At 45.5% G+C, this 12,290-nt stretch overlaps 1 protein-coding gene across 1 annotated transcript in view; it reads left to right on the top strand.

The window, feature by feature from the left end:
• Positions 1-5,159: 5,159 nt before the first annotated feature.
• Positions 5,160-12,290, top strand: part of Frem2 (FRAS1 related extracellular matrix 2) — a 171,125-nt gene continuing 163,994 nt past the window's right edge. Inside the window, exon 1 of the mRNA XM_008849363.1 lies at positions 5,160-10,326. Coding sequence (XP_008847585.1) covers positions 5,160-10,326 — 5,167 coding nt within the window. The remainder of the gene's footprint in view (positions 10,327-12,290) is intronic.

Below are 12,290 nucleotides of genomic sequence, written 5' to 3'. Positions count from 1 at the left end.
AGCCCTCTTCTGACCTCTGAGGCATTGCACGACATGGGTGCATTCACATACATGCAGGCAATACACTCATACATATAAAATAAAAATAGTTAAATTTTAAAAAATCAACAAAATCAACCAAAACAAATATCCTAGGGAGATGTGTGCCTTAGTTTTTTAAGACAGGGCCTCCCTGTAGCCCCCGCTTTACTTAGAAAATATTTGGTCTATAAACCTATGAATATATATATATATATATCATATACAGAGAGAGACAGTGACAAGATTTGAAAATGACTGCTTTTCTTCATTTCTATTTCCATACATATCTATATAAATATACACACATTCTGTATTTACATATACATATACATTACCTCGTCTCCAAACACAGCTTTAGAGATGGATATGATGACTTGTCATGCACTTCAGTGAGCTCTTTGTGTTTTTAATCAGTATTTTCTGGCTTCTAATCCATTGTTCTTTCTTCTTAGCACAGTAGACTCCCATCTAAACACAGATTTGCCTAAAACATAGTTATGGGTGCTTATAAGCCATGTGCATCATTCAGTTTATCTTGAAATGTTATCTATCTTGTATGTCCCTTGATCCATCATGAAATCTCATCTATCCTGTGTATCACTTAATCCATCTTGAAATCTCACTTATCTTCCTAATAGACTTAATTTACTTTTATATTGCCAGGTTTTTATTTCAATTTCCTTTGAGTGGAAAAAAAAAACTAGTCACTTTCAACTGTATCTAAGCTGTGCGCAACAAAAGATGCAAACATTGCTTATCTTGGCAAGGAGCAACTGTCTTTGATAAGGAGCATGTCGTGTGAGATCTAAATTTCCCAATCTCATAACAGTGATATATGTTTTAAAAATTAATTGAGTTGGGGCTGGTGCAGTGGCTCAGAGGCCAAGAGCAGCTGCTCTTGCAGAGAACCGGGGTATGGCCTCCAACATCTATCTACCTGACAGCTCACAATTCTCTGCCATTCCAATTCCAGGAGATCCTATGCCCTTTTCTAGCCTCTACAGGCATTGCATAGACATGGTGTCTTACACACATGCAGACAAAAGACTTATAGACATAAAAATAAATCAAATAAATAAACAAATAAAAATTTAAATTAGTTGAGTCAGTTTCTATTGAGAATGAGAACTATAGCCAATGACCATAGAAGATGAGGATGCAAAAGGCAGGTCGTCCATAAATTTGCAGTAGCATCTTAGAACTCTAAGGGAACTTATCCTCAAGGATAGAGTTCCTTGTTTTACCTTTGAAACATCAGTTGGGAAACGTAATGAGATCTGCTTCAAGTTCCATAGCTAGTGACAGGCCCTCTTCCTGATTAATGATCAGTCCAGGCCTGTTTGCTCTCCCTTACTGTTTTCTCTGAAATCAGTCAATTTTGTGTTTATAGGAAAGCCTCAGTTTGGAAGCTACTCAAAAATAAGACTCTGTTGCGAACTAATGAGATATTCACACAAAGCTTTCATCTCCGGTCTCAGGTTCAGCTGGCCCTCTATATCCATAGCTGCCATATCCTTGGAGTCAACCAACCACTGACTGAAAATATCCAAAAAGCATTGTGTCTGCATCAATCACGTACAGACTATTTTCCTTATATGTTTGTTTTCTAAACAAAATAGCACAGCAACTACTTATACATCATTTATATTGTGTTGGACATGCTAAACAACCTAGAAATGATTCGAAGTGTGTTGGACAGTATGCATAGATTATATGCAAACACTATACCATTTTATATACAGGGCATGCACAGTCAGTTGAGTTTCTGGGGAGGGGTGGGGAGTTCCTGAAACCACTCTCCCATGGGTACCAAAGAAGAACTGTTCATATTTTTAAAGTCCATCTCTGACTTTTTTAGATAAACAGATGAATATAAAGAAAGTGAAGCAATATTTAAATTTAACCAGATCTCCCTTTAGCACCGGTCTAACTTTGTATTTCCAGAACAGCCAGTGAATTTCCACCTGACATCTATCTTGCCTACATCTTAAATACCTCCTTTATTTTAGGAAACAAGTTCTCTAGTACTTAACCTTATGTCAGAAATTATTCACGTTTCGGCTCTCAATAAATTTAACTTTTAGTTGTTTTGAAAGAGACATTTTGTGCAATTATTAGGTAGTAAAAAATTTAAGAATTCCTTCCAAGGAGTATTTTGTCCAGAGTGTGTACAAGAAGTGGTCTAAGGCTTAAGAAAATAAAGACTAAAGAGTTGAGCTTAGATTTAAAAAAAAACAAAACAAAACAAAAAAACAACATGCATTTGTTACCTTGTTTTATTACTTTTGATATTGAGAACCTTTTCCCTAAAATGATATTTTCCTGCTAATTTAAGCACAGAAATCTTTTAATGTCAAGCTATTATGCAAAATATCAGTTATAGTTTCTCTCAGATTAAAATGTAATATTTCGGGGCTGGAGCCATGGCTCAGCGGTCAAGAGCACTGACTGCTCTTGCAGAGGACCCTGGTTCGATTCCCAGCACCCACATGGTGGCTGCGAACCATCCTTAACTCCAGTTCCAGGGGAATCTGAAGCCCTCTTCTGACCTCCGCAGCATTGCATGACACGGGTGCACTCACATCCATGCAGGCAATACACTCATACGCATAAAATAAAAATAATAAATAAAATAGTTTTTAAAATGTAATATTTTACTGCTTTGAATGATCACCAGTACAAAGGATATTTAAGCAAATACGCATTGCTAAAATGATTTTGAAAAAATACTAGGATTTTTACTTAAAAAAAAATGTTCCTAAGAATCTTGCCAGCACTTCAGTCAAGGGAGGCGAAATTAAAAGTCACAAAATATTTCAGTTTATTGATCTCCTTAGGCCCCTTCAAAATAAATGTGGACCTGTATTCTGAGCATGAAACAAAATATTGAACCCTGCCCTTCAGGCACCCTACCATACTTCAAATACTGATCTTATCACTGCTGGCAAATCAAACAGAGTTGCACTTTAAAAGAAAACCCTGGAGCACTGGGAAGTACCATGGCCAGGCTGCTGCTCCACTTCTGGTCAGAAATCCCCCAGGGTCACAATGCCCAGGTAAAGATACTTGGCTTCCCTTTGACACTTTTTCTCAATGAAAGCACACAACTAGAGTTAAAGCATAACACAGGAAGATCCTTATTCTGAAATTGATTTTTCTATTCCACTTGGCATCTTCCTATGTTTTTGTGAACAAAAAATAGGATATTTTCATGTCTTGGCACTTTGGGTGCTAATTGACACGATAAATAATTGCGATGAATTATAAAATAATAATATCAAACAGAATTGGAAATTGGCAAGGAGTTGGATGGGATTTTTTTCACGTGTTTAAAATACCGGCCGAGTCCTTTCTATTTTTGTAACACATTGTGATGAGTTTTGTACATAGGAGTAAAAAGTGTTTGCATTAATTGCTTTGTTCTTTTTTTCGGAGTTTCAAAACTTTCCATTTCTGACTCCAGAGACTGACCAGTCAGCTTCTTAGAACAGAATCTGATGATAGTTCAAGGAAAATTTATGAATGACCATTAATGCTCTGCCCTGGAAAATATCTGAAACTGACAGTCAGGTGTCAAAGTCCTAAACTATGGGGGCTCAAGCCAACAGCACCAAAGGTTAAAAGGATTGGCATTTCCACCTAAAATTCCCCACACCCAAATCTTACTTCTTTCAGACAGAAACTTAAAATGGGCATTGACAGTTTTTCCACACACTTCTTTTCCAAATTTAGTGTATTATCAAGGAGGAAAGGGACAGAATGACTATGATTTCAATTCCTTGTCTCATAATCACAATTGTATTGTTGGAGAAGAAAGAACATTACCCCCAAGTAAAGCATTCTGACATGATAAATAAGGCTGTTCAGGAATCTATTGAAAATGGCTGGGTTTTGATTATGAGGCTGTCGGGATGGGGGAAGGGGTCTCAAAACCGAAACCTTTTAAAGCGAATGAGGCACACTACTGAGATTCAGCCAACACAAGGGGGCAGGAAGCTCTCACGCTCCGTCTTCACACTGACTGAAAGGAGTTCTAAACTATGTTTCTTTGCCCTCCAGATATTTATCAGTTCTCTCAGCGTGCAAAGATTTGTGCCGCTGACAAGTGGGTTTAGTTCGTATTTGGTCTAATTAAGTAGAAGAGAGCTGGAGCGTCGGCACTGACAGCTAGCTGCCCTAACAGCGGTGGCTTGGGCACAGCCTGGGGCTACATTCCCTAGAACTTCTTTGGTGCATGACTAGCGATTCCGATCAGACTGCATTTCTGGCACATTCCAAGTGTCCCCCCACCCCCCACCCCTTTAACTCTGTGAACTTTGTTGCAAAGGAGGGGCTTGTTAAAAACTCACCAATCCTAGGACTGTGCCCATTGTAATGTATGTATGCGGAGGCAGCGGGGTGGGGGTGAGGGGTAGGTACCACCAGCTTTTAATCCAGCTGTCCTTTTCAAAACAGGCCGCTGAGTGTCTTCCTAAACTGCTTTGGTTTCTATTCAAACTCTGGGAACACTGTGTTTAGCTTTGCAAATTTCGGTAAGAAAGGACCATCCCGAGCTGGATTTCAGTGGAGGGGGAGGAGGACTGAAACCGGTGGATCCCGGTCGCAGAGGAGCGAGGGCCCCTGGCTCGGCCGCAGCCCGCATCTAAGCCAGAGGTGAAGCAGCTGCAGGCCGCGCACTCCGGGACAACCTGTTGCGCCTTTCTCTCCGCTCGGCTCCCCGCAGTTTCCCCGCCGCGGCCCCTGGGAGCTGATTGACAGGAGTCACTACCCAACCGTGGGACTCGGAGCCTCCTCCTGAGACCAGCGATTGGCCTCCTGGGAGGACTGGAGTAAGGGTGCGAGGGGAGGAGGGATTTCCCTCAAAGCCCAAGGTCCCCAGACCTGGGAAGTTGGGACTCTCCTGCCTGCCACCCGCCGGGGAGCAGAGGAGCGGGACCGGCTGGGAGGGTTTAGCATCTTGGTCCCAGCCGGACCGCTTGGCGCGCTTCCCCATCCTCCCGGCCCGGCGGCGCTAGCGGAGGACCCCGCGGGCTGGGCGCGGAGTTCCCGGCTCTTCCCGGAGGGATCCCTTGTAGCCTGCACCCGGACCGACTTTGCATGCTCTCAGGCTGCCTTGTCCGATCACTACCGCCCGGACCATGCCCGCAACCCGGACTCCCCGGAACGCCCCCAGCGCGGGCAGGACAGCCGATTCCCCCAGCCCGCGGCCGGGACCTGCGCCGCCACCCAGGCTGCTGCTGCTCCTCCTGTCACTGGTAAGCCGCACTGCCGCACAGCCCGCAGCCCCCGGCGCCGCACCGCTGTCCCCGGGTCTCGCCGGGGCTGCGGGGGTCCCTGCGGAGGAAGCCATAGTGGTGGCGAACCGCGGGCTCCGGGTGCCCTTCGGGCGTGAAGTCTGGCTGGATCCGCTTCATGACTTAGTGTTTCAGGTGCAGCCCGGGGATCGCTGCTTGGTGACAGTGCTAGACAACGACGCGCTGGCCCAGCGGCCTGGCCGCTTGAGTCCCAAGCGCTTCCCGTGCGACTTCGGCCCGGGCGAGGTGCGCTACTCGCACCTGGGCGCTCGCAGCCCTTCGCGGGACCGCGTCCGGCTGCAGCTGCGCTACGATGCCCCAGGAGGGGCGATAGTGCTGCCACTGGCCCTAGAGGTGGAAGTGGTCTTCACTCAGCTGGAGATTGTGACTCGGAACTTACCTCTGGTCGTGGAAGAGCTACTGGGGACCAGCAACGCCCTCGACGCTCGGAGCTTAGAGTTCGCCTACCATCCAGAGACCGAGGAGTGCCGCGTGGGCATTCTGTCTGGCTTGAGTGCTTTGCCTCGCTATGGAGAACTCCTTCATTACCCACAGGTCCCTGGAGGAGCCGGGGAGGGAGGTGCCTCGGAGACTCTTTTGATGGACTGCAAAGCTTTCCAAGAGCTGGGGGTGCGCTATCGCCACACAGCCCCCAGTCGCTCACCCAACAGGGACTGGGTGCCTATGGTGGTGGAACTGCGTTCGCGAGGGTCTCCTGTGGGCAGCCCGCCTTTAAAACGCGAACACTTCCAGGTGCTTGTGAGGATCAGAGGAGGAGCTGAGAACTCTGCACCCAAGCCCAGTTTCGTGGCTATGATGATGGTGGAGGTGGACCAGTTTGTACTCACCGCCCTGACTCCGGACATGTTGGCAGCTGAGGATGCTGAGTCTGACCCCGACCTCTTGATCTTCAACCTCACTTCTGCCTTCCAGACTGGGCAAGGCTACTTGGTGAGCACTGACGACCGCAACCTTCCTCTCTCCTCCTTTACACAACGGGATTTGCGCCTCCTGAAGATTGCCTACCAGCCCCCCTCTGAGGACTCTGACCAGGAGCGTCTATTCGAACTGGAGATGGAGGTAGTGGACCCAGAAGGAGCAGCCTCCGACCCTTTCGCGTTCATGGTAGTGGTGAAGCCCATGAATACACTGGCTCCAGTGGTCACGCGAAACATTGGCCTTATTCTCTATGAGGGTCAGTATCGGTCCCTCACAGGTCCCATAGGCAGTGGACCCCAAAATTTGGTCATCAGCGATGAAGATGACCTAGAAGCTGTGAGACTGGAGGTGGTGGCTGGGCTCCGGCATGGCCACCTTATTATTCTGGGTGCTTCCAGTGACAGCCCTGCTCCTAAGTCTTTCACAGTGGCTGAGCTGGCAGCTGGCCAGGTGGTCTACCAGCATGATGACAGAGACGGTTCACTGAGCGACAACCTGGTGCTACGCATGACAGATGGAGGAGGCAAGCACCAGGTCCATTTCCTGTTTCCCATCACCTTGGTGCCTGTGGATGACCAGGCACCTGTCCTCAATGCCAACACCGGGCTGACACTGGCAGAGGGTGAAATGGTGCCTATCTCACCCTTTGCTCTGAGTGCAACTGACATGGATTCAGATGACTCTCAGCTGCGATTTATGCTGGAGTCACCCTTCTCAACCACAGGGCATCTGCTTCTCCGCCAAGCTCATCCTCCCAAAGAGCAGGAGCTGATCCAGGGACTGTGGAGGAAGCAAGGAGTGTTCTATGAGCGAACAGTGACAGAGTGGCGTCAGCAGGACATAACAGAGGGAAGGCTCTTCTACAGGCACTCTGGAACCCACAGTCCTCAACCAGTGATGGACCAGCTCACATTTAGAGTGCAGGACAACCACGACCCCCCTAATCAATCTGGGATCCAGAGGTTTGTGATACGCATTCATCCTGTGGATCGCCTTCCTCCGGAGCTAGGCAGTGGCTGTCCCCTTCGGATGGTGGTTCAGGAATCCCAGCTCACACCACTGAGAAAAAAGTGGTTGCGCTACACTGACTTGGACACAGATGACCGAGAACTACGTTACACAGTGACCCAGCCCCCTGTGGACACAGATGAAAACCATTCACCAGCTCCACTAGGCACTTTGGTCCTCACTGATAACCCCTCAGTTGTGGTGACCCATTTTACCCAAGCCCAGGTCAACCATCATAAAATTGCTTACAGGCCTCCAGGCCAGGAACTGGGAGTGGCAGCTCGAGTGGCTCAGTTCCAGTTCCAAGTGGAGGACCGAGCTGGAAATGTGGCTCCTGGCACCTTCACCCTTTACCTGCAGCCTGTAGACAACCAGCCCCCTGAGATCCTCAACACTGGCTTCACTATTCAGGAAAGGGGCTACCACATCCTGGGTGAAACGGAGTTGCATGTAAATGATGTTGACACTGATGTGGCACACATCTCTTTTACTCTCACAGTGGCCCCCAAACATGGCCACATGCAGATATCTGGACAGACACTGCATGTTGGAGGGCGCTTTCATTTGGAGGATATAAAGCAGGGCCGAATTTCCTATATTCATAATGGTGATGAGTCTTTGACTGATAGTTGCTCTTTGGAGGTCAGTGACAGACACCATGTGGTGCCCATCACTCTCAGAGTGAATGTCCGGTCAGTGGACCGTGAAGCGTCCATGCCCATCCTTCCTGCTGGTACTCTGGAGTCCTATCTAGATGTCTTAGAAAATGGGGCTACTGAAGTCACTGCCAATGTAATTAAGGGGCCCTATCAGGACACTGATGATTTGATGTTGACTTTCCTGTTGGAAGATCCACCCTTATATGGGGAAATCCTGGTCAATGGCGCTCCAGCAGAACAGTTCACACAGAGGGACATCTTGGAGGGCTCTGTTGTCTATGCCCACACCAGTGGTGAGATTGGCCTATTGCCCAAAGCAGACTCTTTTAATCTGAGTCTGTCAGATATGTCTCAAGAATGGAGAATTGGTAACAATATTATTCAGGGTGTTACTGTGTGGGTGACCATCCTCCCTGTGGATAGCCAAGCCCCAGAAATTTCTGTAGATGAACAGTTTGTAGTATTGGAAGGTGATAAAAGTGTTATAATGTCAACCCACATAAGTGCTGAGGATATCGATTCCCTGAATGATGACCTCTTGTGTACCATAGTTAGTCAGCCGACCTCAGGTTATGTAGAGAACATTTCTCCAGCACCAGGCTCTGAGAAGTCAAGAGCTGGGATTGCCATAAGTGCTTTTACTCTGAAAGATCTTAGGCAAGGACACATTAACTATGTCCAGAGTGTTCATAAAGGGGTAGAACCTGTGGAAGACCGTTTTATATTTCGTTGTTCTGATGGCATTAACTTTTCAGACAGACAGTTTTTCCCTATTGTAATCATTCCTACCAACGATGAACAGCCAGAAATGTACATGAGGGAATTCATGGTGATGGAGGGCATGAGTCTGGTGGTTGATACACCCATTCTCAATGCTGCTGATGCTGACATCCCCCCAGATGATCTAACTTTCACCATTACCCGATTTCCTGATCATGGTCATATCATGAACCAGCTCATCAATGGCACAGTGTTGGTTGAAAGCTTCACCCTGGACCAGATCATAGAAAGTTCCAGCATTATCTATGAGCATGATGACTCTGAGACCCAGGAAGACAGTTTTGTGATTAAACTGACAGATGGCAAGCACTCTGTGGAAAAGACAGTCCTCATTGTGGTCATCCCTGTTGATGACGAGACCCCCAGGATGACCATCAATAATGGGCTGGAAATAGAAATTGGGGAGACCAAAGTTATCAACAACAAAATACTAATGGCAACTGATTTAGACTCTGAAGACAAATCCTTGGTTTATATTATTCGTTATGGACCAGGACATGGCTTATTACAAAGACAAACACCTACTGGTGTCTTTGAAAATATCACTCTGGGCATGAATTTTACCCAGGATGAAGTGGACAGAAACTTAATTCAGTATGTCCATATTGGGCAAGAGGGCATTCGAGACTTAATTAAATTTGATGTGACAGATGGAATGAATGCCCTCATAGATCGATACTTCTACGTATCTATTGGAAGTGCTGACATTGTATTCCCTGATGTGATAAGTAAGGGAGTATCCTTGAAAGAAGGTGGCAAAGTCACTCTCACTACGGACCTACTGAGCACCAGTGACTTGAATAGTCCTGATGAGAACTTAGTTTTCACCATCACAAGGGCACCTATGAGAGGTCACTTAGAGTGCACAGATCAACATGGAAGGTCTATCACTTCTTTCACTCAACTACAGCTGGCTGGTAACAAAATCTACTACATTCACACGGCTGAGGATGAGGTCAAGATGGACAGTTTTGAGTTTCAAGTCACCGACGGACGTAACCCAGTCTTCCGAACTTTCCGTATCTCCATAAGTGATGTGGACAACAAAAAGCCAGTAGTCACCATCCATAAGTTGGTGGTCACTGAAAGTGAAAGCAAGCTGATCACTCCCTTTGAACTCACTGTTGAAGACAGAGATACTCCCGACAAGCTCTTGAAATTCACTGTCACCCAGGTTCCTGTTCATGGTCATCTCCTATACAACAATAGCAGATCTGTCATGGTTTTTACCAAGCAAGACTTGAATGAAAACTTAATCAGCTACAAGCATGATGGCACAGAGTCAACAGAAGATAGCTTCTCCTTCACAGTGACTGACGGCACCCATTCAGACTTCTATGTTTTTCCTGATACAGTATTTGAAACTAGGAGACCTCAAGTGATGAAGATCCAGGTGCTAGCTGTGGACAACAGTGTCCCCCAAATTGCAGTGAACAAAGGAGCTTCTACACTTCGCACTCTGGCCACTGGCCACTTGGGCTTCATGATCACAAGCAAAATACTGAGAGTGGAGGACAGAGACAGCCTTCATTTTTCTCTTAGGTTTGTTGTGACCAAAACCCCTCAGCATGGTTATCTTCTCAACCTGGGCAAAGGCAACCACAGCATCATGCAGTTTACCCAAGGTATGGCCTGCTTCTCCTTTTGTTTATAACCAAAGCACTTTCTAGGCTTTATTTCTTTAGAATGTGCCTGTCACCAAAAGCCTTACGAGTAGAGCATCAAAGTAGAGTTGAGGGGAAGGGAAAGTGAAAGGATGGTAGGGAAGGAGGGGAACACAGATGCTCACCTTCCTGGGAAAATACCTCCACTTTGTGGTGACCTTAATTAAAATGAGTATCAAGGTACTTTGATAGTGACAAGATCTGTTGATAAAGCAGGAGCAAGACTTTGGGGAATTATCATGGAAGCTAACTTTTCAACTCTTCAGCATTTCCCACACCTGTCCTCTTGATATACATCCTCTGTATGGTACACTGCATATAGTCCATGAAACGTTTTAGTGCCTTAAAAAAAGATGTGCAGTCTAAATTAGATTTATTCATCTTGTTGTTGTTATCAATTTACATTCAAACCAAATGCCTGTAAGTGCCTATTTCTTTTTTTTTAAATTTATTTATTTATATTTTATGGGTATGAGTGTTTGCCTGCATGTATGTATGTGCACCCACATGCATGCAGTGCCCATGGAGTCCAGAAGAGGCCATCAAATCTCCTGGAATTGGAATTACAGATAGTTGTTAGCCATCATATGGGTGCTGGGAACCCAGCCTGGGTCCTCTGGGAGAGCTGTGCTCTTAACTGCTGAGCCATCTCTCCAGTCCCAAGTGCCTATTACTTTATATTTTGGAATACTGGATTGAAACTGGTGTGACTGTTAGGAACTTTTAACTAAAAGAAAACGTTTGTGTTTACTTTGAGATTTTTGTTTTGTTGGTTATTTTTTTTGAGACAGAGTCTCACTATGTAGTGCTCTCTGACTTGAACTCAGTATGTAGACCAGGCTGGTCTCATACTCACAGAGATTTGCTTGCTTCTGCCTCCTAAGTGCTAGGATTAATGGGGTGTGCCACCACTCCCACAACTACTCTGAGAAGTTTAGAAATTATTTTTACTATTTTATGACTCAGGAAAACACCTGTTCCCAGATGTAAGAGATAACCAGACTTATCCGGAGTTTTTAAAATTATGTATCATATAACAGGGTGTGCTGATACGATATGTACAAAAAGAGACTGTGTAACTAATGCTGTATAGGACAACTGTATATTCATTTCCTAATTAGTCATCCATCTTTAGTTAAGAACCTGAAGGTATGAAAAGAAGATTAATTGTTGAAGGAGGGCATTGTTTCATCATTATTTTTCATTATTTTATGATTTCATTATATATTTCATTATTATATGTTATTTTTATTAACTGTTTTATTGTTTGCTATTAAATTATTTTTACTTATCGTTAATTACATTGTATTTTTTATGAATTTTTTTTAAAAAAATTTCCTGAGAAAGCCTTTCCTTCCCTGTCAAAACCATAGCATCAGGCACCAGTAGCCTCAAGTGCCTGCATTCCTGAGGCTCTTGAGACAGCTGGGACTTCTGACCTGACTCTCCCCTGGGCTGATGCAGTCTGAGACAGGAAGGGCAGGTGACCTCTGAGTTGTTCAGAGAGGGAAGGGACAAGCCATTCAGTGTGCTAGCTGGGGAGTTAGGTCTCTATTCTCCAGATCATGCAACGTTCATTACAAAAGGGATTTGTGTTGCTTTTATGAAAATCTCTCTGCATCAGAATGGAAACTAGATCTTCCCTGTGTGGGCTCTGTGGGTGGAAATGGAGTGTAACCCCAGGGCATCCCAATGGAGGTGTTCTTTTCCTGCTATAGTGTTCTACTCTTAGATAACACTTTACGAGGCATAGATGTAGTGTTAAAGTGAACTGCTTTTCTGGTTGATGCTGACAAACAGCTTCATACTCCAGCCCCTGATTCTTGGCTGAAAGCCTGCATGTATCCCAGGGCCTGCAGGGGCAGGAAAACCCCAGAGTGCAGAGTCACACCAGACCAGAGGGAGACCTTTTGCAAAGGCTTTCA

This window comes from Nannospalax galili, unplaced genomic scaffold (assembly GCF_000622305.1).
Source record: "Nannospalax galili isolate Female #2095 unplaced genomic scaffold, S.galili_v1.0 scaffold264, whole genome shotgun sequence".
In the NCBI taxonomy this organism is placed as follows: Eukaryota; Metazoa; Chordata; class Mammalia; order Rodentia; family Spalacidae; genus Nannospalax; species Nannospalax galili.
The sequence above is the reverse complement of the archived record's forward strand: the minus strand, read 5'-3'. Positions and strand labels throughout refer to the sequence as shown.